Genomic DNA, 26,463 nt, shown 5'->3' with positions numbered 1-26,463 from the left:
AGCCTGCACTAAGTACGGTAGGCCCAGCCAGCAAGTAGACTGGATTCCAGGTTATGTTATATAGCGTCTTAGTGAGTCAATGTACCGACACCTGTCACTTAATCAGTTTATCATTATCATTAATTTTGTTATACTTCGGAATCTCACAAAAGAGCACCAAACAGCATTCTTATATTTTTTTCTTGTTTGTCTTGCTGGGAAAGATTAGGTTCAAAAGGTTTGTAATAACCCATGTATTATCTAAATATTAGATGCTGGAAGTGCCCGTGATCTGCTAGTAAGGCCATAATGATGTCATTAACGGTGTCCGGTGGGATCTCAAGGTCACGGCTCATCTCAAGGTCACCTTCGTTCTGTCTGAGAAACGTGTCACTGGTCAGGTAAGCACATGGCTCATTAATGATAAACCTGTACTTAACTACGTAAATTACTACTAGTCAATGCATTAGTACATGTAATTAGATAACATTATTTATTTGCGAAGATGACGTGCAAAGGGATTCATAGATGGCGCAAAAAAATGCGCAAAATGTCTAGTCTATAGATTTACATGTACCTGGTATTTCTACGTACATTACTGTGGGCTGTTTTGAGGCAGTGGCCATTGAATTGTCCCGCGCTTTTATGATATGAGGGTTTTGTGATTTTGGTAGTAATATTTGCATATATAGTTAAAGGTATTCTTGATGATGAAAGATGGGGGGATTGGGATAATGTTTTTCAAAAAGCAACCTCATAATGAAGTCATTTACAAACTGATAATTATATATAAAATTGTTGTTAAAAGATTGGGTACGCACAGATTACGTTTGAAAATTTTGTTCTGTATGTCCCCGTTCTTTCTTCGATATCTATCTCTTTTGTCTGTTCATTTTTCTGTCCTTTCCTTGTTTTGGTCCTCATATGGCGGCTAACCAATGAGGTCCTGTCGGTAGTACAGAGCGATTACATTACACTTAACTGGTAATACATGTAAGTGAGACGGCCTGGTTGGTCAACCCGGGCCAGCCGCGCTTTTCATCTGCCGCCCGACGGGGTCAAACCAGAGGTTGCGGGTTCGAAGCCCGCGTGCCAACTCGACACATGAAATCCCCATCAATCACGACCAGTCGAGCGAGGAATATCCGGCATTTTTTCAAACAAAAACCGTCGCTGCTCCCTCTAATGTACTTCTCCCATCCCGCCTCTTTAGTACTCCATAACGTAATACATTCCCTTCATTTTTACCCCCAGTTATAATTTCACCGTCTCAATTGTAACGCGGCTTGGGCGGTGGTTATGTAGTTAGTAAGGGTCAAGTTTGCGCCCTGATCCGTGCTAACCCTAACGCAGCCAGACCGGATCTCGTGTCGGTGTTGAGCTTGTACACAATTTGCTCTCCTTGTTTTCGGTAATTAATTGACCAGACCGCCGGTCTTAAGCGGTCTGGCGTGGGGAGACTATTAAATATATAGAGCGACCTTCGGAGGCGGCAGCGCGACCTAGACCAGGGAAATCCCTGCGGTAGGAAATAAAGGTTTTTATTTTCACCAAGAGGGCTATGATTTTGAAAGTGATTGTGTATATCTATGCGTTTATCTGTTTTCATGTATGTATGTAACTTGTTATGTATGTATGTATGTAAATGTGTATGGTTTAGCAGCAACTCAATAAGCTATTAATGGATTATCATGAAATTTGGTATGTGGCTAGGTTTTGTCGAATTTGTCCTATCGAAGAAATGATTACATTTTTGGTCTCCTGGCAGATTTCCTTGGTACTGCAGCAGAACGTTGAATTTTCTAAAAGGCTATTATCTAATGTTCTGGATAAACTAGTATATTGGGCGATAGTTAACTCTCTAGGGACGAAGTGAATAAATCTGGGTCCTCTAGTAGCAGGTTTCTTCTGAACTGCAGGGCGTCTTATTTTACATTCTGGTAAATGTGGTTAATTTTGTGCGTGTCACTGAAGAATGGCTAACTATACTTTTGAGGTTCTGCGATGAATTCCTCTTGGCTAAAAGTAGGGAATATTACTAACCTTATGTATACAGTTAACCGAGACCTACGTAACCCATAATTAACGTTTACTACGTCGTCCAGACCGTTTAAAGTATAGAATTATGGTTTATTACCATAATGAACCGTCTGTCGTGCATTGGACACGTTTATGGACTTCCTTCTATTAACCTCATGGGTCGGATACAGTGGAAACCCGTTTTCGAAAGCCTAAATGTGAAACAAGAATCAACGCTGACATCATAGAAATAAAGTATAGATTTCTGAAGATAGAAACAGTTTATTCTTTGCTGTTATTTTGGGTTACCTAAATCGTACCAGAACCGTTGAATTTTGTAAGATGCAAATTTGACAAATCGAATGCTTTCTGTAAATCTAATAACAAATGTCGTGTCAATCAACATTTTTGATGCATTGATATTCAGTAATCATCAATTTATCATGACATTTGTTGACTTTGAATGACGATGAAAAATGACACCATCTAGCCCCCAAGAAGATGAATAATAGTTGTTTGCCGATGTGACCCAGCATGAATCTGTGGGAAACGTCAAAGTTGTTTCGTCCTCTCGGTATATAAGCACAACATCGCCGCTATTGTACCATTACCTTTGCCTTCTGTGAGTGTATTAACCACCCCGGCACGTAATAATAAATAATGGCCCGAGATGGGCCCAAAATGGGGAGAAAACGTATAATTTGGCACCACTTTGGCCTTTTTAGCATTGCCGCGGAGCCAGTGGTTCGCACGCGAGCGCGCAAATTAAGATGGCAATTTCCAACAATTTCGATCAATGGAGACGGGGAAATTGTGCGGCTCTGTAGGCATGTCCAGATCAAATCGGAAATTTTCGAGATAACGTCCTTTCCGCCGATCGTATTTTTTCTGTGTGTGAATTCTCGACATTGCCAGACAGGTCGTCTTCCGGGTCCTCTGGTGAGTGAAGCAGCCTTGTCCGTCGGAAACACGCAATTTCTCTGCGGCTTGGAAAAAATAATAATAATACAAATTTAGCAATATATTATGAATTGCTAGAGGACTTGGCCACCCGTAGACGTACACATTAACACAGTCGTCTGTTTTGGCCATTTTCTGCTATTTTTCAGTCCGTAGAGATGTATATAAGCGAATCCTTATCCTTGTGAAGCACTGGACATGGACTTTGCCGACTGAAGAAGAAATAGAACTTTACCAAAATAGAAAATAGAAATTTACCAAAATATAACAAACATTGCTAGAGGACGTGGCCATCCGTTGAAACACACACTAACACAGTCGTCTATTTTGGCCATTTTCTACTATTTTCAGTCTGTAGAGATGTCTATGAGTGCAGCCTTGTCCTTGTGAATCGCTGGACACGAGAATTATTCCTGTTTCCCACCGATATGCCGGAAATCACTTGAAATGTCCCAGAGGCATGAGTACCATGGGGATAGCTTAACTAACCGTGTTACATTAAACAGAAATCCCCCAACATACAGTGTTTAACCGTGGGACGGGAAGGCTTCAGGCCTTTGGAAAAAAAACACAGATAGACATCAGTATTTAATTGAATTAAGCTTGTCTAAGACTTTAGATAGATAAGATACAGACTTTTAAGTCCTGATTAAGAATTTATGCTATCGTGAGAATTTAAGGTAAAACTCACCTGTCTAAAACGCATCTGTTGAATGGATGATAAACCGCAAAATACGTTTGTGCTCTACAAAATACGTTGTACCATTGTATGTATCTTTCTAAAAAGAGCTATTTGAATTATGAAAATTACTGATAATGAAAGAGTTAACGACTCGAAATATTACCGCACACAAGGAGCAAAGCAGTCGGCTCTATTATACCGCTACGCCCGACCAAATAACCACCCAGTCAGTAAATATTACCCGCGCTAGCTCTACCTCACGTCGCGAGGCCAGTGTTTATTTCCTTCTCTAGTGATTCCGTCCCCTTACAATCGCAAGGGCGGCCCTCCTAGATACCCCCATACGCCGGCCGAGCTAAACATCGCACTCCGGGCTTTCATCAAGTATTTAGAACCCGCTGGGAAACCAGCATCTCCCGTACGGGGATCCTCTCTCCGTGGTCAGGGAGTCAAAAGATGGCGGCGAACTTTAACTTTTCCCGCCGCCATCTTTTATACATCCCAACGACACCTTGGGTTCTTTACTCTTTCATTCTATTGGGTTTCCTTGAGGGAGTATTCAGCTTAAAGCCTCCTTTTTCAGTCTATGATTGAAGAGGTTTAGTAGCAGATGTTACAATATCTGTGATTTCTAAGAAGGGAGGGTATCATACGATGCGTATTTTTGGATCAATGAAAATTATTGCTCTCATAACACGTGTCCGGTCAGGGTACCGGCGGGGGGTGTGCGGTAAGGACAGGCGTTCCTGACAGGAAAATGGAGCGCAGTTATTGATATGATGTAGGGACAAAGACGCAATTCATCTTCTGTAAACGGGGAGAAAATTGTGGAATTTGTAATTCATAACTCGTGGGGTCTGTCAAAATAGAGTGGCACTATATGTGCAGTATATCCCGAAGTGAAAATTTTAAAATCAATACAGTAGAAGCCGCTTAATTGCACACCCTATTTGCCAGCGTACTGTGTATTTCGTGCAATTATCTGGGTGGTGCAATAATGCGAAGTTGTCTTACTGGTTCGCACTGGTTTGGGATTTTGATTTTCGTGCAATAAACAGAAGTGTGTGGTAATCTGTTGTGCAATTAACTGGCTTCTATTGTATTATGAAATAACGAGATCTCCAGCATCATTTTCCCATGTTTAGACTACCTTTGTTCATCTGGGATATCTGTACGAATTGTGGATCATCATTACGTTTTGAGCTAGACTCAATGTCTCCCTTTTAGTCACATAGCCACTCGTTTCCCAAAGGCATATACTCTGCTACACTTGTTTGATGTTATGAGTTTGATACGCGCCCTACACAGTAGAGTGCCTATGGTATATCGGTGTATCTATACCTACATTAAAACTTTTATTGGTTGTACAGGTAGGTTTTGTGAATGATTGTACATCACAACGTCTTGTCTACCTTGATTTCTGTTATCCATCTTGTATTTTAATGTATGTTGTGTTCTTTACTCACACGGTGTAATTGTTTAATGTTTGTTGTTATCTTTTAACGAGAAGGCTTTCTATAAGTAAGTTTTTATTTGTCCGATTAAAAAAATTAATGTGATTGAATTAAAAGAAATAAGACTTATAATGATGAATAATAGATCACACTGGAAGCGGAACTTTGTTAATGCTACAAGTCGATAGAAGTATGACTATATATGTATGTATGTATTGTTATTTATTAAAAAAAATAGGAATACGTACTATACAGTTTTTAGAAAGTTGTCGAAATATATGAGTTCGATTGTTTTCGAAATATTTGAGTTTATGAAATATGCAAATAAATACTCATGGCCTGGCCTAACATATTCATCACTATATGTTTTTGATGATGGCTTACTTTAACAGGTTTCTATTTGTCCGATTTAAAAAAAAACTGAATATGAATGAAATAGAATTTTCAAAAGGAGGAATATGTACTATGTAGTCTTTCGAAAGTTGTAGATATATATGACTTCGATAGATGTCAAAATATAAATAATATTACATAAAAGACATAGGATTTTCAAGAAGAGGAATATTTACTATGTAGTCTTTCGAAAGTTGACGAAATATATGAGTTGATGACATGAAATAAAAGAAATAGATTTTTTCAAAAAGAGGAATATGTACTATTTAGTCTTTCGAAACTTGTGAGTTTATGCAATATGCAAAAACAAAAAAACAAACTCGTGGCCTAGCCTAACAACTCTCGAATCAATTAGCGCGCCTGCAAAGATGCATGGCCCAATCTTGGACAATTTACGGCGCAGAAATTGGTCCCAGATCGACCCAAACACAAGCCTCGAACGAGTAATTAGCAAAGCGGCAACAACATCATGAGGAACAGGAGGCCACGTTTTCTTTGGTCTTTGTCCTATTTGCGCTCCTTTAATCGAGTCGAGCGTTCTGCATTAGAAATCCCTGGGCGAAAACTACCAGTTAAGGGTTTCCGGTCGTCCCAGACAGACTCGGATAAATGTACCGACTGAATTCCCCACGCTAAGCGAGCGGTGGAGGTGTTACGCGCGATTTATTGTCTGCTGTCGAATTAGAACACCTGCTTGAAGAAAAGCTTGGAGAAGAGGTGTCGCAAAAGGGTGGACTGCCACCACAACGGACAAATGCGACCCGAGGGAGTTATAAAATACGCCATGACGGATAGGTTTGGAGATGACCATTTAAACTTGAAGCGTTTTAGGGATTTGAATGGTTCATCGACTCTTTCAGGCAACCAATTTTGATGATGAGTTTTTCTAACAATACCCAACATAAAGTCAGTTCGTCCCGTTGGGGACTATGTCTACGCCTGAAAGTCATCTAAAACTATTAAGAGAACTATACTTCTGTCGCAGTCTTTTGAAAGCTCTTTATAGCTAGATGAATAAAATGACCCACTTAACTCAACTTCATAGACCTAACATTTTCATAACACGGCGAAGGGTAAATGTATAATCTGAAAATGGAATCGTTTTATTGAAAATTGATTATTCTTTACGGCAATTAAATAGAGGAACACAAACCACAAATACTAGTAAATGGACGCAAGAAGTTAACGTCATGCACCACAATGATTAATCCAAATATGTGAGTTGAGTTAAAACACATTTTATCTCAAACTGCCCCTTCTATGATCAAGAGAAAAAAGAGCTTTTAAGAGAAGCCACCAAATTCTATCTTAATATCTCCACGTTTTCAGACAAAAAGAAAACTACTCTATTTTTAACATCGCAAAACCTACACATTACAGAAAAAGTGGGATCTTTCGTCTTCCACTGTCTCAGAAAAGGAAGTCACCCAATAGGTTCGAAGTTAACTAGTTTAAGTTAGACTAGAGTAGTTGCTTACTATACTGTTTACCCTTATTTGTATGCCATCTTTGTTACTTGCAATTAGCCCTTGGGCAAGAATTAGCAATAAAACTTATTATTCATTAATCCAAATGACGTATGCAATGTCGGCTGCAGCTTAGACATTGTAAGGGTTGCATTTATCATTTCGGATGATGACGTCAATCCGGCTGCCCCGTGTACTAGGGAGCTTCAGGCGTATGTCTCAAGCGTAAAACTTGCGAAATATGCGAGAGCCGTAGCGAGGCCACGTTACACTACATGAACTAGCTAAACAAAAAAGCGTCATGCTCCGTCCTCAGCTTTGTCAATATTGCTATGTGATGATTCAGTCTATCCGGTTATAGAGACGCCCAAACCAACGACAGTTTTATTCCTACAATGAGGTTATATAGACATAAAACCTCCTTGATTCCTGGAGCTTAGTTTCTGGTTAATGGTGGTGTACGTTTTATAGAAGTCACCTTTCCTGCTATGCTTCTGTTGTTGTCCTCTATGTACACGTGTCTGCCCAAAACACCCAAACCAACGACGGGTTTATTCCTGGAGGTTAGTTTCTAGTTGATCAATGGTGGTGTACGTTTTATATATGTCACCTTTCCTGTGATGTTTCTGTTGTTGTCCTCTATCAATATGTACACGTGTCTGTCCAAAACGCGATCCCGTCATTTGTCATCCTTCATGAAGGCCATATCGCACCCAGGGATGGTCACGAGTCGACAACCTCTTCACCCTGCGCGCTGCTTTCATGTCCTATCCCGTATCAACCGCTCGAAATCCAGCGCGGGGGACAATCGAAAAATCAGAGGGTTTCTCCGCCATAAAAAACCCGAGCTACAGCCGTGGATGGGCCTTACGGCGCGGGGAGCCTCACGCTGTGGGACCTTTGCGAATTTGAACGCTCGTTTTGCGCGAAATTAGGACCACGTTTCCCCGTCCCTTTGATCTCCATCGCCTGATCCTGAATGGCCGTCTGACATACGCGCACGTACGGGTCCTTACTATAACTGTGCGGCGGTGTCACCGCGCTTCGGCCGCCCCTTGACACCGCGAATTCCCGCTTTACAACATGATACGCCTACGATGCCGTAACGGAGGAGGACCTTTCGCATAGCTGGAGTACGGGGATCGGCGTTTTCCCACTGTTCCACTACTCAGGCCCGCTGTAATTCTTGACTAAACAGGTGGTGAGGAGACCTAACCATGTGACCCCGCGACCCTGATCTCCCCTTCCCCCACCACGCACACACTCATCCCTCAATAAATCACAAGTAACCAGGGACAAAAGATACATTGAAGACACCGATATACTGCAATTTCTGTATCAATTATGCAAACGTAGTCCTATGTTGCACAATTTGTATTTCATTGTGTACATCTCTGTCTATGCCTTTCACATACTCCAAAGCACAAAAAGTATCCGTTTTTCTTTCTTCAGTTATCCTCTTAATTAAAAGATTTTTACAAAATGCCCCTGCAGTTCCAAAGCAAGCTGCTGGGGGGCCCGGACCTACACCACTTTTTTCTAATGTCAAAAGTGATCTGCTACCAAAAAAATCAAAACCGTCCATTGCATGTTCAGGAAAAAAAAACACAAAACCAACGAAGAAGAAAACAACATGTTCAGGATAAAAGAAACAAAAAACGGAAGTTCTGTTGCAGTGCCAAGAAAAGCCGTCAGGGCGCCCAAAATCGAACTTGCCAATGACGCATTCTTTGTCTCCGGTTGATTCTGTCACAAAGCGCTTGAAAATACTACCGCGTATTAGCAATATATTTACGTTGAAAACGCATCAATAACACTAAAAGGTCGTGTTTATTTCCTGAAAAGTCATCAGTGGAAACTTTTTAGTCCTCAGTCTCGCCACAAATTTTCTCGGTTTCTTTTCTACAAATGTCACAGTCGTATCGCCACCGCGCAAGGACCTGAAAAATTGTCCAACGTTAGGCATGGCATTTTCCGCTCGAATTATTCTCGCATTTGGCTTAAGACTTTGAGACTTGAACGCGCGCGCGTTCTTTTTTAAGTGGTCCCGCGTCAGCCGGTACAGATCCCCCTTCCCCATTTCTGTTAGTTGTTGTTGCACCGGTTTGAGGAAAATAAGATCCGCTCTAGCGGAATGCCATTCCCGTAGGGTTGTGTAAGCTGTAGAGTCATCATCGCCGAAGTCTTGCGAACCGATCGAAAACAACAACCTGCGGGAGGGAACGTTCATCATCTCGTAAAGTCGTCAATTATCAAGACAAGAAAACCGCAGATTTCATGTCCAAGTTCACCCAGAGGACACAGAGTGCGCCTAAGGTTTTTATATGTTTGAACAAGTTTTTTTAGCCTTCTTTATTGCAAGCCCTACGTGTACTTCTACATCTTCTATCACACTCTGCTTCTATTGCACTTGATTTGTTTATCCGGCCTCAACATGCCGAGTACAATAGAAACCAAGTGCACTAGAACTGATGTGCTAACAGAAAAAAGACTCCTATAGGCTGCTATTAACGCCATCGGGGCAAGGTACTACATGGTAAACCGTCATTAGTAAACGTTGCTTTTTCTACAGTCCCGTGATGCTTCTCCTCTATTTCTCTCCAACTGAGTCCAAGCAGAGGTTTGAGGCGCACCTTCCTTAAAACGGCACCCGTTCAGTCTGACAGTAGTTTGAATGTGTGTATGTGCATCTGCTTGTGGACAGTTTAAGTTGAGAAGCTGTGGATAGCTTTTCGTAAAATTTGGTATGTTAGTGGGCTCAATGAGGCTTTTTAACCTCCTTGGGTGGGTCCTCCTTGGTGGGCTCAAGAAAACAGGTGAAGTTCGACAATGGTCCTCTTAGCGGCTTTTTACGGTACTACAGCGGAACCACCTGTTTTCGTATGTCGTGTTCTGTTCTGCTATGGTCCTGATTTTTCAGTGGTACATAGCTCTTGGAACAAAAAGTAAGTGATGTACGTTTGGGCCCTCTCGCGGCTTTTTGGGGAACTACAGTTGGCTTTTTTGTTGAAAACTTTGAACGGTTATATTAAACTCAAGCTGATGCTGATTAATTTTTTTCTTTTTTGGCATATTATTATCTTAGTTTTGTACTAAGTTGATATCCTTTAGTGAGAAAAAGCACTCAAGTCAAGCTAGCTGTACCTATATATAGCGAACAATGTATCAAAAGCACCTATGATGTTAACTTGTGTTTTGTGGGACACGAAGCAAAAGGGCAGCGCGAAAGTGAGTGATATATTACGTCTGGCTTCTGCCGAGGGGACCAATTTCTCCGCGGCAAATTGAAAAGACATCGCGGGTCAAACTCACAACTTCTGCAGAATGGAAATTTTCTATCAGTTACCATGGCGACGGCGTCACGCCGGGTCAAGGCCGACACGGTACCGTAAGCGTTAGAGGATTCCCCACCCCTCTCGGGATATTCCGTAATAATGAAAATGTCAGACGGTGAGGGACAAGGAAGTTTTTTTTTTTTTTTTTTTTGCTTCACACGACTATTATGATAGTTGAATCCCTGATCGATAGACTCAGTAATGATAGAGAGTGAATGATGTGCAGCACTAAAATGGGGTAGCCTCCCTCATTAGCTTTTAAAGAGGAGGTTTCTCTTGGGCCTCGGTAGAGCCTACTGAAACTCTACATCTCAAAGTAAGAAGGGATTGATAATTCCTTTCCGCTGTACCGAGGACGCTACAAGGCACAAAGTGCGATCAATGAGGTTTGGGCTTGATAAAACCTTCTTTGTACAATACTATCAATATAACTCCTACGCCATCAGAAAAAAAAATCAATTTATACGCCCACCTAGTGCAGACTGCTAAAGAGACTATAGGTACCGTATAGCCTCTGTTGCAGACTTTCAGTTTTCCTACTCCGCGCCGCAATTTTCTGACAAGCTCTTTGGATCTCAGTGTTGATGCCTGTTTTAGTTCGTCTTCCTAGTAACACAACTTTGATACACACCAGGGCATGTACTATCAAGATTCGTCTCATTGTAGACCTATTTAGATCTGAGTTTTTGCCTTGTTAGCGATGCTCAGTGGGGTTTGTCACGGAGGATATACTGTAAATGCAGAAACTTTCGCGGTGGTTTAACGTTCGCGGTGACCGCTTCACCGCGAACTTAAAACCACCACGAACATCTTTTCATGGCAGTAAGAGACTACAGTGCCTGGTGCTACCACGAACTTAAAACCACCGCGAAAAGTCCTTTTTGACTTTAATTCCCGCGACCTTACATTTTCAGAAACTCTGACGGCAGTAGAGCGGGCGTAGTCTCCTCCAAGCAATGGCATAAGATAGTATCATAAGCTTGGGAAGGGCGGAGTTTCATTGGCCACAGCGATTTACGGGTGCGTTCTGCCGCAGATCTTCGCTGTGGCCAATGAAACTCCTCTGACGGCTAAACACTATCCTGATTAATCTCGCTTATAGCAGCCCGCCCAACATCCGCTGGCCTCCGCAGGGAGGGGCCAGTTACAGCCCCAGACAGCAGAATTTGTGTTACGCAGACTACCAGTCGCTTAACTCCTTCCCAAGCTTATGATACTATACTTTGCCACAACAAGATCTGCTTGGAGATTAGAGCGCGCGGTGAATGAAGGATGGCGGGCCGGGAATGGACCCGGCGGCCCGTGAGAGCCCCGTCCCGGAATCTCCCCACTCGGACGGATGACACAATTAAGCAGGGGTGGGGGTAATTACGCTGCGCGCTTCGACTGACAAGGTCGTCCGCGCACCCATATATTTCCCACCCTTCCCTCAAGTCTATCTACGTGTACCGTTACATCTATTAAAACTTTTTTTTTTGTATGGGAGTGGGGGGTTGACATTTAACAAACATGCCTCAGCTACAAGTTGCGCACAAAGGTTGATTGAGTTGAAGTGCGCCACAAAACAGGCGGGAAAATATAACGAAATTACGAGAGAGGGCGTTGCCATGGTAACGAGATGCGGAGTTGCCGCCATTTGTCATGCCAGGGCGGACACGCATCCTCGCTTGTCCCCCATTCAGCCCTCTCAGCAGTTATTGAGAGAGGCTGAAAGGGACGAATAAGACACGCTCAACTTTCTATGAAAGCATCTGAAAGAGCTGGAGACGACTGCACAGCAGAGGGTCCCGAACAATGTGGAAAAGTGCGCATATTTTACCGCTAGTCTGGTTCCGAATGCAAATGCCTGCGGACCCCGTTTCGCTGTTTCGCCTACGTAAAACCATTCATCTCGTAACCTTTCGCTGCACCTTTCCATTTACGGCGAGTGCCGTTCGTACGAAATGTTACCCTGTCTGGGAATTCGCGCATATCGTCGCATTCAACCTTCTTTTTCACGGGGGAAAATCTTTAACGACAGAAATTGGGATAGACAGTCCTCTGGGATATTGTGGAGTAGAAATCCAAACAGACAGGTTCGCGCATGACGGGGTCGTGTAGGGTTGTTGTTGTCGTTCTTTTCACCCTCTCACCGGGTCGTCGGGAGATAAACACCAGAAATGTACACATTTGAAGAAGACAAATGTGTATTACAGTGTAATGAAATAAATGGGAACAATGTATTACTGTCACCATTGCATATAGGAACGGTCACAGTTCTTTAATATATAGACGTAAATGTTTATCGGACTTTAATGATACATTTCAGAACGAAGTTTGAACTGGAACACATATTGATAAATGTTGCGCTACGCTAGGACTATGCACAAGCAAGATTTAATCTCAATACTACAAGTCAAAATAGGACGATAACATACATTCGAGCTGGCATGGGTGAAGAAGTCTAGTAAAAGGGTTTGACTTCTCTCCTCTTTGTGATGGTGGAATTATAAGAACAGATATGTTTTGTTATGTCATACGCATACGAAAAATGATATTTTCAGCACTGTATGAAGCAGTGGAATAAAAGTTCATACGAGTATATAAAGGTGCTTCTCTCTGGTTGTACCCTCTCAGTGCCAGTTTATAATTCCAACAGGGCTGAGGGATTAGTGGACATTGTTATCCTATTTGCGTGTTTAAATTGTTAACATTTTAATGGCCCGAGGCGCGTTTCACACGATAACGCTTTGATATCGTATCCCAGAGTTTCTCAATTAACCAAGATTTCACGTACAAACTGTTAAATACGTCATTAAGGAAAGAAATCGACCAAAATGTACGCTTGTCACAACGACAAAACAGCATTTATCCAACCGTATTAGAGAAAAAGCAGCTGGCTTTTTTTCTTTTCACACGATGTAGTTTGACTGAAAGCTATTGACAGAAGAGACAAGAGAGTCTGATGCCGTTTGAAACCCCTCCAGGCGTTATGTGTTCGTACATCCAAGTGGCCATGTTTTGAAGCCTCCACAATGATGAATGAGGGACTGATCTCTTTCACTGCAGCGTTTGTTGGTTTTATTGTAGCCAAACTGTCGCTGGAGGCGTGAGCCTAGCGCAGGATTTGTATTGAGATTCAAATCGGGCCCGGCCAGGATTTTCTATGTCCCATTCAAAGGGCTTTTGTGGGGTGAAATTTGTTAAGGTGATACGTAATATCCCTGACAATTGGTACATTGAGACTTGTAAAGATCGCGGCAATTTTCCATGGACCGTGTCACATAATATTAGCTTTTTTGAGAGAGCCTCATGCTGTCACGGCGAGGTTCACGCTCCTCGGGTTGAAGTGAGCCAGGGGTTAAAGGGGGAGGGCACCCATTTCCCTTCACACCGGTGTGCGCCCAAATACCGGTAATTTACGGGGGTAACATTAGCGGCGGCGCCTTTGATCTCACTAAAGTGTCGAGCCCCGAAGTCAAACCTGTTAGCACACCTGTGCGCGGGGAGATGACCCCGCGACCCCTCTGCACGTGTGCTCGGCGCTACACCCGGGGTGAGCCCGACGGGCCCGAGGTCACCCCGCCCGAGGGCTCCGTACACCCGGGATGTAAAGACCCAGTTGAGCGGAATAACAAGCTTCGGCAATCAGCGCCTCTCAATCACCGAGCCGGTCATGCCCATACAACGGGGATTATTGCCAGACTATTTGTTCGATCCTTTCACTTGGAAACCTATGTGCCCCCTCCGGTAGAGATCTCCGGAGATTTGCTTTGCAGTGCGATTAAATTAAGGACATTGTAACCAAATCGAACGAAAAGGAAAGGAAAACTACATTTTTGTCGTTACCATAGAATTCTATAATTTCCTCTTTCAGTATTTGTATTATGACAAAAGGAGTACTACGATAGGCGAGGGATGTGGCCAATATGTACAAGAAGCGGGTATTTTGTTTTGCCTCTGTCTTATCTCAAACAATGAATTAGGTCATAAGCAAATCCCCTGGAATTAAGAAGCTTTGTCATTCTTCCTGAACACTCAACCCTTAAGACTGGAGACAAAGAAGGTGTGTCTTGTACTGACTCTAACAGACAGTCAAGGCTCCAGTGACAACAGAAAAGTCGTCATGTTGTTGTCAAGAAATGACCTCGTTCCGGTTTTTGTCGACCTTGGCTGGGTGAACGGTCGAAGAGTTTTTACGCTTTCACAGTATTTCCAACTCAATTTAATAACCTTCCAAGCGATATGGCGTACAAATGTGCCACGCTTGGCCAGGTCCGGACGCGCGAAGCTGTAGAGAGTTTATGAGTCGCCTTCTGTCGCGGTCAAAATTAATGCTCCGTACCAAATCGATTCAAACCTCGTCACAAAACCCGCGGACCAACCGAACGCTCTTTTCATATCACGGCTTATAAAAAAGCACACACTTTTCCTCTGTTACAGAAAGAAAAAAAAAAAACACACACTGTAACCACCAAAAACAAATTAACATTTGGCCTGGCACATTCGTATGATCAGTTTTTACAAAGTTATTTCGTTATGTATTTCGTACATAGAACCAAGGAGCTTTTGATAGAACCTGTGTCAAACAGTTGAATGAATAGACCCTCCTAGTACAAGTATCATTGTGTTAAACCAACAATAGCTAGCCATGCTTATATACAAGACGATACAATAGTATTGTACAGAACTTTTTACTTCTCGCAGCTGTTATCTAAAGTAATTTCCTAGACACTAAGACAGTTGATTGATACATCAGTTAGAGCCGAACCGTTCGTCCTTACAGGAAAGGTCATGGAGTGGTGATGCGTGATCGCGCAGCATGACGGGTAATGGAATCTACCATTAGGGACGGGCAATAAATATGACAGCAGAGTCATGATTTCTGTCCCTGGCGACTCTTGTGCTGGCTAATATGTCTACACTTGTCGTGGATAACGTAGCAACTGTTATCATCCAAATTACACTTTTATACATCTATTTGAGGTTACAAGGTAGTCCTGTGGTTTGATAGGGTTGTTCACCAAGAATCAAAAGGTTTTGGGTTCGAATATTTAGCAAATCTCACAAATAAATTAATAAATAGACTAACGTTAACTACTAATACTCGAAGAAAGTAAGTACATGTAGAGTTTCAGAAGAACATCATAAGACACACCTAAGACCGGAGGGTAAACTTACAAGGTAAGCGCCATGATACTTGTGTCTTTGTGACATCTTCTCATTTCCATATCTTCTCTTGCGTGTGTTTTCAAGGTCAATCTGAATTTGCGCAAAATGTAATACCAAGTACTAGTGTTACTTTTTCCAAGTCTGCTACGTTGCATTGCGGCCATAACAGGTTCAAATTCCGTGAAGTCGGTGGTCATAAACGTCAGGGTTCGCCTCTGGGTCTGGACACGTCTGAGAAGGAGTCGCATCGTCCTTTACTTAAGGATGGGGACGTACAGGGAGGGGGTTTATGACGTCGACACAAAATAAAAGATTGCCCCGCTCGAAGTCTGCGAAGGAGGCTAGGTGACTGTGTGCTGGGCTAAGGCGCACGAGCCCCAGCGAGGCCACATACTTCGTCCTAAGTCTGAAGTCGCACACTTTAACTTTACATGTTCATTAACGTTGTACAATGAACAAAGATTGAGAAGTTCCAAAATGAGCAGTATTGTCCCCAGCTATAACGTCTCTCTCTGTCTCTTTTTCTGACACTGTCGCATAAATTTCATCACTTTCTCTAGTCAGTGGAAAGGTCCAGCCAAATGACCTCCCGGACAGCTGTGTCTTTAGAAAGTGGTGACCGTTGTGACAAGTGAGAGTGACGGGGGACCATTGTTGGTAACAGTCAGGGGTCCGGCCCCACCTGCCTGTACGATACTGTTCTTCATGGGTGTGGAGAAATGTCACTGTCTTGTTGCATATTGTTATTTGATGTTATCTTGTTTATCTAATTTTACTATTGTTTGTTTGTTTGTTTCGCATAACCATTAAACCGCCGTTAGGAGCAACACTTTAGCTTCATACCGTAGGTACAAGCTGCTGACTGTACGATTTGATCCACTCACACTGCATCCAGGATGAACCCCTAGTCCCCTACTCTTGTCAAAAGTGTGTTGGGCTCTTCAAAGTGCTCGAGGTGTTGCTCCCCTTAAACAAGGGACCCTCGATTTTACTGCCTAAAGTGCCTATCCAAGATGATGTCTCTGCCGAAACTAGGTATTCCACCCACCTGAGCCGAGTGGGAAATAGGTGTATAATGCATTTCCCAAGGGCACCAAACTCATGAAACTAGCTTATAACCTTCTTGCACATTCATTTCTCCACCAAAAAAACTTGAATTCTAACGATATAGTACCCTAAGCTAAGTTACGGCACCATATTTGAAGCAAGCATTTGCGTCAATGGTCCATCGGTGTTTTTTTTTTCCACACGATTCACAAAGTTGGACAAAGTTAATCTTTTGACGATTCAAGAAAAGAAAAGGTACTAATTATACCAGTTGCTGTACTGTCAAAGGCAACATGACAGGTCTATATGCTTGGTCACAGTCAGCCTTTTGGGATGCGTATTGTGGAATGTTTATTGCAAGTGATGCTAGCTGGGAAGTATGCTAGACCTCCTCTGCCTCCTCGCAAAAACGATTCACATATCCGCCAATAATAATATGGTGGCCTAACCTCCATATGATAGCAGGCTCTCTGGGGCCTTTTTTTCCGTTTTTTTGGGGGGCCCATAATACACCCAAACGACCCAGTACAAAAAGAATCTACCAGCAAACGTGTATTATGAGAAAAAAAAGACCCTAGAAAGCCTGCTTTAGAGGCTATGATGGCCTTGGTAATTAGAAAGAGCCGTTAAACGGAGGAACAGTTCAAATCCATCTCGTACGCATTTTTTACATCACCAGTTCATTAATTTCAGTGATGTTCCTCCGCTAGGCATGGACGGAGATTAGTTAACATCTCAATCCCAAACCACGACCCCCTGAAAGATGACAACCCCGCTATGTAGTGATCATAGATGGAAACATTGATCTTTTACCCAGCTTTCGATGATCACCGCAGTAAATTATTTCTGCTCAATTTAGCCCGGCTGGGGAGCTGAACGGTTTGCTGGTAGTCAGTATAACGCCAATCCGCATATATAATGGGGAATCTACTGGGTTCCAGTTGCTTTGTAAAATCTGTAGAAAGCTTCATAAATGTCAAATTCTCAACTCTACCATTCTTTTAAAAAATGATAATCATTTAACATCAATTTAGTATTCTTATAAGAACGAGACTTATGATTAACTAATCAATCAACCTTTGTTGCAGTCTTTTTTGTGCTCTCAGTGTTAAGAATCACAAAAAGATCATTAACAACTATTTCTATAATGACAAAATATGACAACAACTATTAGATAACAACCCTACATCCGTCCTACATTCAGAGCTACAAAATAGGTAACAGTACAGAATCAGTACAGTATATAAGTTGCAATCTTGTCATGTAAGGATGATTCGGTATCGTTTTGGAAATGAAACCTACTTAGGAGTTGGATATCAAAACAGTACATTGAAAATATCGGTCTGAGTACAGGATAATGAAGTCTGTCAACCTATATCCGTGGGGTAGCCTATATCCGTTGTTTTTAAAAACAGGGTACTAGTATTTTTTTTGAAACAACGGAGTCTAGCATCTAGGGATATCAAGTCGACAGACGGCGGTTTCAAATTACAATGTTTTCAAAATATTGCAGTTTGAAACCACTGCCCTTTGATGTGACGTCCCTAAATACACAATTTTTATACCCACATACCCTAAACAACGGATATAGCCCTTCGGATAAGGGTGAACTAGCGTTAATAGTCTGAGATACACTACGTTTGTTTATGTATAGATATCCATTAGACTTTACAAACGCAAAATCTATTCTTCCTGGTGTCCATTTAAAATTACAAAACAATCAAATAACATAAGCCAATATAAGTGTACAAGCATACATGAGAAGAAATGAAAGTAAACTGAATGTAAAATTATAATCAACTCAGTAAAGATGTCGCCCGATGATTCCACACGACAATAAAGATGTCATCAGGACGGACCCCCGGGGGTGAGGTCTGTCCCCAAGCCTGGCGTGACGGTGCTCCCCGGAGCAGAGGTCCCCCCTACCCCCCGGGGGAGGGACGAGCCACCATATGGCGAGGATGTGCATATGTTCCACTTGTGTGATGATCAGCTCTTGACAAGGGCATCATATTAGCATGTTTAGAGCGCGCTCGTGTTCGGATGGCCTTGGTGCTAGACTGTTTCTAGCCTCTGCCTAGTCTCCAAGCAGACCCTACGGTGCCTTAGAGATAGTATCAAAGATGGCCAAGGAGAATAGCCTCTGCCAGGCTCCACAGGTCGCTGGAAAAATGGTAGAAATTAGCCAAATAAGACAGAAAACATGCCAGAGCAGCTAGATAGTGGGCCGGGGAGTACAGTTTGCAACCTAAAAGGCCGGCCAACACTCCTAGGCCAATTAACTCCTACTAGGCTTTTATTCCTAATTCTATAATTTTGCCTATTGGTCCCCTATTCAGCCAGGCGGGAGTCTGGTAGAGACTAGACTATTTCCATGGCCTACACAGGCCAGTTCCTCGGCCCTATTGAAAACATCCTACCCCCATGGAAATTTAACACAAAATCAGCCTGTTCAAATTGATAGATATCAACAATGAGATCTGACGTCAATAACGCACATTTAATCATCTTGAAACAGGAATGATGTGTAACTTTGTCTCAGCCGTCTTATATTAATTTGGGAAAAACAACAACAACCACAAAGAAGAACAACACAGACCTATAAAAGGAATATCGATCAAGACTTTCAATAAGTTTCACAACCTTGTTGATGCAATATTTACAATATTTATAGAGGCAGTTTGGACTTTGACCCCTCCCCCCGAAAAGATTTTGGAATGGTCCGAAAAGTTGCGGAACACGCTTTTCCTGGCGCAAAGGCTAATGGGAAATACAGAATGGCATCAGGAAATACTAGTAAACTAGTACGGTGAGTGAGTTTAAGGTTACCAAGAATACTAGATTCGGAAATGCAGTCGTTTTACTATCCTTACAGGTTTCAGTTTTTGTAGAAACCGTCTAATTAACGTCTGTGGTGTGTGGACCAATTTCTTGTTTAACTCAATTTGACAAGGCGTTGTTGGTGTTATGATTTTAGTACAATGACAATAATAATAAAATTCTTCCAACACAAATATAATGGATCCTGAAGAAGGCGTCGTTGAACATTTGATCCGTGTATATGTTTATGTTGGAAGAAAGCTTAGCATTTTGCTATGATTACTATCAACACAGATGAGCTTCCATGATGTTAAGATTTGTTAATTTTGCAGAATGAAAAACTGGTTAGTCAAGTTAATTAACGATTAAAGGACAAAAGTCTTTTGACTGGTGAGTTTTGTAGGAAATAAACCTTTCCACAAAGTAAACAAACAATACACTGAACAGTCACTTTGGAGAATGTTAAGGATACATCCTACAAAGGAAATGTATTTTGGGATATCAATAATCAAGTGGGCGTCAAACTGCAATATTTAATATTTTAATATTACATTTTCATACATTAGAAATATTGCAATTTCCATCGACTTGATATCCCTGAATACCCAGCTTTTAAAAATGACGGATATAGGTTACCCCATGGATAAAAGTTACCTAGTGTTACAAATCATGCTTCAATATCATATATTAAACACTGAACCGACCCTACATCTGCTTGAAGACAGACTGATCAAGGTCAAAACATCCCATTACTTATTACAATTATGTAAAAATAATGTATTTAAGCATTCATATAGAATAATAAATGGATTTAATTTCATGGTAGCAGGAAAAAGGACTTTTCGCGGTGGTTTTAAGGTCTCGGTAGCAACATGCACTGTAGTCTCTTACTGCTATGGAAAAATGTTTGCGGTGGTTTTAAGCAGCCACCGCGAAAACCGCGAACATTGAACCACCGCAAAAGTTTCTGCATTCAAAGTAATTGTATGTTGTATGATATATTGTTCTACTGCAGAGCCCTGTTCCAGACATCAGTAAGGATATCCGCCCCTCTGCGCTCCTACTGTGGTACACCTGGACAACATTCCTCCGTCTACAGGCCCAGACGGGCACTACTGTTTGTAGCAGGGAACGATGAGAGAAAGATTCGCAAGGTTCCATCGTTGGACGTGGACTGTGTTGTTATGGACTGCGAAGATGCCGTAGCACCCAGCAAAAAGGTCTTGCAGAGAGGATTGATTACGTCATACATCTGAAATATTCAACTTGTAGCTTTGACTTTCCAGTGAAAAATTCTGGCAAGAAAATTTGCTTGAATATCTAAATGATATATAGTGCTAAAGGCCTGACCCTGTCTGACCCAATGTTTGCCTTGCTGAAAATTGCCTAACCAGTGGACTGCATAGACAATGTTCCTCCAGTTTGCCTAACTAGTAGCAGGACAAAGTGGTTTACTGGTTGCTGACTTGTTTTTTGCCTAACTTAAAGATGATCACAAAATATACCATTGGTTTTGGAAAATAATTTGTTTCAGAAAATGATGCTTGAGTGCCTTTTTTGTTTGCACAGCAAGAAGTATTTCTCCAAAGGTTTAATTGGATCAGCTATTGGAGCTAGGTCATCATTTTTGTTGCTGATCCCATAGTTCTTTAGAGATGCAAAATAAAAACATAGTACATGTAATGCAAATATTTGATGAACATGCACCTATCCTCTTATTGGTCAATTTCCTAATTGAACTGCTAATTATGATGGACAGCTTTTTTTGCCACTTTGGCCTCGGTTACAATCTACCATGGCAGCCGCCTGAGAAAGGTGTATAGTATTAAATGTAAAATCAGTTCTCTGTTTCTTCTCACCAGGATGAAGCTAGAACAACAGTTAGGAGGATGCTGGACGAGGTTGACTTTGGTAGGACAGAGTGTGCCGTGAGGATTAATTCCGTGGACAGTGGACTGGCAAATGACGTATGTGGAAAAAAAAATCTTTAGTTCACCTACTGCTCACCTACTGTTTTGGTTGTGTTCGTGTGTTTGCACCTTTAACTCAAGATTCAATCGACAAATTTGTATGAATTTTTGTTATGTGGATAGGGGGCCCCCAGCAGTATTTTTAGGTATGGTAGAACTATAGGAAGATACCCTATTCCTGATACTTTTTCCCTACAAGTTTTGAAATAAAAATCCTCAAACTTTTAATTATCCGATTTCTAACAGGACCTGTCGGCTATTCTCCAAGCAAAGAAGCTGCCTTCAGCTATTTTGCTGCCTAAGGTGGAGAGTGTTGAAGAGATGCAAACTGTATGTATACTGATGCTACTCATAGCATGTGTTATTTACTGTACATTTGACTGGTATAACATTCACAAGTAATCTAGCACAATAGTTTTTGCTTCAGTGTGTATAATGTACTGTAAATTTTGAAATGTTTGCAGTGGTTTTATTTATTGTCACATTTTTTGCAGTGACCTCTCCATGACACGTTAGATATGCCTTGAAATTGTATTAACACGTTACTTCTGTTTTAAAGAATTATTCCAACCCTGAAAACAATGTGAAAACATCATTTTCCCTCCCAATCTAAAATTAAGTGCACCATGAACATGAATAAACTTATAGTATATCAAAATCTTCTTCACCCCCAGTTTGCTGCTAACCTGAACACTGCTGTTGCTGGAATAGATTATAACCCAACCTTTGACCTCCTGGCCATCTTGGAGAGTGCCAAAGGCCTGATGAACCTCCAGCCTATCCTGCAGGAAACCATCAGCCTGTCTAACATGTCACCCTTCCGACTGGCTGCACTGGTGTTTGGATCAGAAGACTTCGCTGCAGATATAGGTTGGCATTTCTCTTATCTTGTATCCTGGGCTTTTTTCTAAACATTTTGAATGCCATCCTGGTTAGTTATAGACATATGGATGCAGTATATGAGCCTCAGCAGAAACTAATAGCCTGATATCCATCCGTATTGTAGCTCCTGAGTCTCTTCTGCCCTCTCCATATTTGTGAAAACAGAAGAGACTCAGGAGCCATAATACAGCTGCATACCAGGCTATAAACTAAGGGTTTCCAGAAAAGGCTGAGCTGCCTCCAGCCCAGGCTACATGAAGGATGGAACCCCAGGCTAGTTGTTTGGGCGAGTAAGGTAGAAATGTAAGGTAGAAATGGTGTAAAAGGATACTTGGAGAGTTGAAAGTCAGTGTAGTTTCACCCACACATGTTGTTAGGGGTACCTATTTTAAGTTTGTAATTTTTAGAAGCATGACATCAGATATTTGACTCCAACCTAACACACTTGTTGCTTTCTGAGAGAGGCAAGATTCTATCATATGTGTAACTATGCTTTTTCCCAGGTGCCAGTCGGACCAGTGATGCCACAGAACTCCTGTATGCCAGACAGAAGGTTGTCCTGGCAGCAAAGGCCTTTGGTCTACAGGCCATTGACTACGCCTCTGTAGACTTTAAAGGTAGGTGGCAGATTGTCATAGCCTGGTGTCTGTTTTCTAGCTTTAGAACAGTTTTGAAAATCTTTTCTACTTCAACCACTTCCCTGCAGACTAGTTCTGCCTCCCTGCCTAAGTGCTTAGGCCAGGGACTGGCCCCTTGCTCCTATCCGTCACGAATTTCCATGTCACACGGTTCTGTGCTCAGTTTCCACAGTCTCAAGACTTGGTCCAGCGTCCTTTGTGATCTGGTCCTTCCAGCACTTAGGAGGTCTACCACATGGTCTTGGGTTTTGAAACTCCTAGTTGTAGACTTTATGTCCGAACCACTTTTTAGAGAAATGATTAACATTTGAATATTCACCTGAAATTTAGGCCAGAGTCCTGGTAGACTCTGAGTCACATGTTTTAAACTTCTTGGTTACAGGGTATGAACAGGCATTTGAAATTTCTGAGGCATGCACCTCTATAGCAACATGATGCAACTTTTGTCACCCACCCTGTGAAATATGAACATAGACAACTATCCCTGTCCTTGGTGCTGAATGCTGCAAATCTGGCTGTATTTGCTGGTAAATCCTCATTTCTAGTTTTTAATCATATTTTAGGGCCCAACGCCCATGAAAACTTGTGAACCCAATTGCTGATGTGTATGAAGAGTCACACATTTTTCTACCCTAACCACGCAGATACAGAGAACCTTAAAAGACAGGCAGAGGAGGGAGCCAGGTTCGGCTTTACAGGTATGTGAAAACTTTCCCCTGCCATGGCAAAATCAAATTGTCCAGTATTTGAATTTTTTTGTAATGAATGCCTCTGCCTCAAGATGACCATTGGACTACGTTTGCATACCCAGGGATGTCTAAGCATTTGCACGAATTTTATGAAATTCGTACAAGTTCTATGAAAAACGCACAAATTACACATAAGATTGGTAATTCTTGCATAGTGATTAATGCATTTTTCATAGAAGCTGTGCATTTTCACATACTGTAAATGCAGAAACTTTCACGGTGGTTTAATGTTTGCGGTTTTCGCGGCGGCCGCTTCACCGCAAAGAGACTACAGTGCATGGTGCTACCACAAAATTAAAACCACCGCAAAAAGTCCATTTTCCTGCTAGCGCAAAATTAAATCTCTGCAAACTTAAATACATTTTCAGTAGTCATTTGTGTGCTTTTCATAAAATTCATAAGGATTTCATAAGATTCGTGCAAATGCTTTAAATGGGCACCCCAATACCTGCATAACCTATGACAATGTTGCCACTACAGGGAAAGTAGCGATCCACCCCCTGCAGGTGCCCATTGTCCAGCAGGCGTTCTCCCCCAGTCCTGAGAGGGTAGTCTGGGCACGTGGTCTCATCCAGGCGTTTCAACAGCACCAACAGGAGGGCAAGGTAAGGAACACCGACCTCTGAGCAAACGTAGGACTGGCTCAGTGTTTCATGTATGTTGATGAGGCTTTATGTAAGTCTTAGTAACAATTCAAATTGAGAGGAAGAGAGAAAATGCAGACCATTAAAGGGATATAAAAAGTCACAAAAACATGCAAAAACACTTAGCCAGACACTAAGACTAGGGAATACTGGGTTTGGTTTCAGTAATATAAGAATTATTCTTTGCCTTCATAGCAGTAGCTATAAAACATTTTTTATGGGCCTCATTTTTTATGGAAAAATATGATTTTGATAACAAAGGGCCACATACAAACATTATTGTTTTTGATTATGTTTATAACAGTTACAAATGTATTTCTTTATTTCCCAAATCTTCACTTGTTTGTCCAGTACACTATCTCATACTCCTACAGCTAAGCATAATTTTGTTGGCAATTGTAGCCATACATACGTACAGTTCAACTAGGATGAAATATGATATATGTTTCATGAACGAATCTTTGTAAAGTCTGTATTGCATTTTTCTTTATTTTCTCCAATCATTCTTTATGTATGAGGGAAGAATGGTTGACAAGCCATCCGTGCTACAGGCACAGAAAGCAGTTCAGTTTGCAGAGGCTCTGAAAGAGTGATGCATGGACATCAGATACTTTCCTCTAACCCTGGTGATTTCTTTAAACCTTCTTTGCTTTTTTACTTACTTTCTTTCAGGGCTCCTTTGAGTATGAAGGAAAGGTGATTTACAAACCGGGACTACTCCAGGCACAGCACATACTCCAGTTAGCTCAATCCTCAGAACTTTGAAGCTCACAGAACTGGAGGGAAAACTATGACTTCTTCCTATCAATGATAAAAGGGCTTTAATAAAGGGTGTCTGACTTTTTAACCATGGTGGTGGTTCCTCTTTCAAATGGTGTTTAGATGGGGTACTATAAGCCAATCTGTGCTCTTCATGTTGAGATATACGGGAACACGCTGGGTTACCAGACGACTTCCAAGTCTATCGCTCTCTGCCAAGAGGCTCATCCACGTGCAGGAAGAGCCCACTCTGACCATACTTGACTGCATTTCCATACCAAACTGCTCTTACCCATATTAAAGTCAACTGTACCGATTACAAACCACCATGCATGGTTAAGTGACTTTATTCATTCCATCAATTTACTTTATTCCGTCCTCCACCATATTCCGTTTGATTACCTCAGTCTCATAGCTAGTAAATGTAGTGGCATCCTGTCTATACACAAAGGTTATCTAACGCTGGCGTCGCTGCCATATCTAATAGTCAAGATTTAACCCAATTTTCACTGCCATAGAATATACATTTTGTATTTCATAAAGTATTACATGTTACATTGTGTGCTGATTCATGTCAACAGACTTCTCCCTGAATGTGATGTCCTTAGGTCACATCTATTTATTTCCTTGGATTAGGGCATTTTAAAGTAAAATTTAGCAAGCATTCAATTTGAAAACAGAAGGCTAGGAGGAAAACGTCCATTTTACTACATGTATACAGTATTTACTACCTGAAACTTTGTGTACAAAGGTTCCCACCTCAGACTCTGTTTTCAAATCAGTATTTTGTTTAGTAGCATTATTGTTAGGTCTAAAATCTGAGAACCAACAAGTATATTAAATGAATGAATGACCTTTATTGTACATTTGTGCTCAAACAAGCTAAGTACAGGTCGTAGCGCTAGTGATAAGGTGCAACTTTGATATAAGAAAAAGGTATCTTATCACCTCTACATATGCTAATACATTCTAGTATGTACAAGTTCAACTTCTTTTTGCTCCTTAAAACAGTTATAAACATAAGGACAGATGGAATCAATAATGTATGGTTGATCTAATTGCATGAGAAGTATAAATTTTTCCATGGTATTCAAGTATCAGAAATTAGGGAACACATGTTGTATATTTTCAAAAATGATGTTTCTTCATTGTTGTATAAAGTACAGTCAACAATAAAGTGACACTCATCCTCTATCTTAGTAATAGATAGATGATGGGCGTGGCTTGATTATGTGAAATAGGGGTTGCCCCACCCACAAGGGGGTTCCTTTAACACCCGAGAATAGCATGGGTCCCATAAAGCTAACCAAAACAAAAATAATAACAAAAAGTGAAAAACAGTGGCACCCCTTCAGAACTTGACTACTGGAAACAGTACAGACAAGGAGGTTAAAAAACCTTGGTACAGAGAATAACAAACCAAAATAACAAATCAAAACAGATCCTCGAGAAAAACTCACAGTTTGTGATAAGAAATCCCAGGTCAATGTCACAGTTCAAAAGCATAGAGAAATC

At 41.5% G+C, this 26,463-nt stretch overlaps 1 protein-coding gene across 1 annotated transcript in view; it reads left to right on the top strand.

Moving 5' to 3' along the window:
* LOC118427311 (citramalyl-CoA lyase, mitochondrial-like) overlaps positions 1-25,409 on the top strand; it is a 27,285-nt gene extending 1,876 nt beyond the window's left edge. The window contains exons 2-10 of the mRNA XM_035837039.1: positions 252-380; positions 20,322-20,526; positions 21,169-21,273; positions 21,523-21,606; positions 21,951-22,146; positions 22,662-22,775; positions 23,441-23,494; positions 24,026-24,150; positions 24,862-25,409. Of these exons, the coding sequence (XP_035692932.1) occupies positions 289-380; positions 20,322-20,526; positions 21,169-21,273; positions 21,523-21,606; positions 21,951-22,146; positions 22,662-22,775; positions 23,441-23,494; positions 24,026-24,150; positions 24,862-24,954 (1,068 nt within the window). The 5' untranslated portion in view covers positions 252-288 and the 3' untranslated portion in view covers positions 24,955-25,409. The remainder of the gene's footprint in view (positions 1-251; positions 381-20,321; positions 20,527-21,168; positions 21,274-21,522; positions 21,607-21,950; positions 22,147-22,661; positions 22,776-23,440; positions 23,495-24,025; positions 24,151-24,861) is intronic.
* The last annotated feature ends 1,054 nt before the right edge of the window (positions 25,410-26,463 follow it).

Source organism: Branchiostoma floridae, chromosome 12, assembly GCF_000003815.2.
Source record: "Branchiostoma floridae strain S238N-H82 chromosome 12, Bfl_VNyyK, whole genome shotgun sequence".
NCBI classification, from domain to species: Eukaryota; Metazoa; Chordata; class Leptocardii; order Amphioxiformes; family Branchiostomatidae; genus Branchiostoma; species Branchiostoma floridae.
Note: the sequence above shows the minus strand (reverse complement) of the source record. Positions and strands in the feature narration are given on the sequence as shown.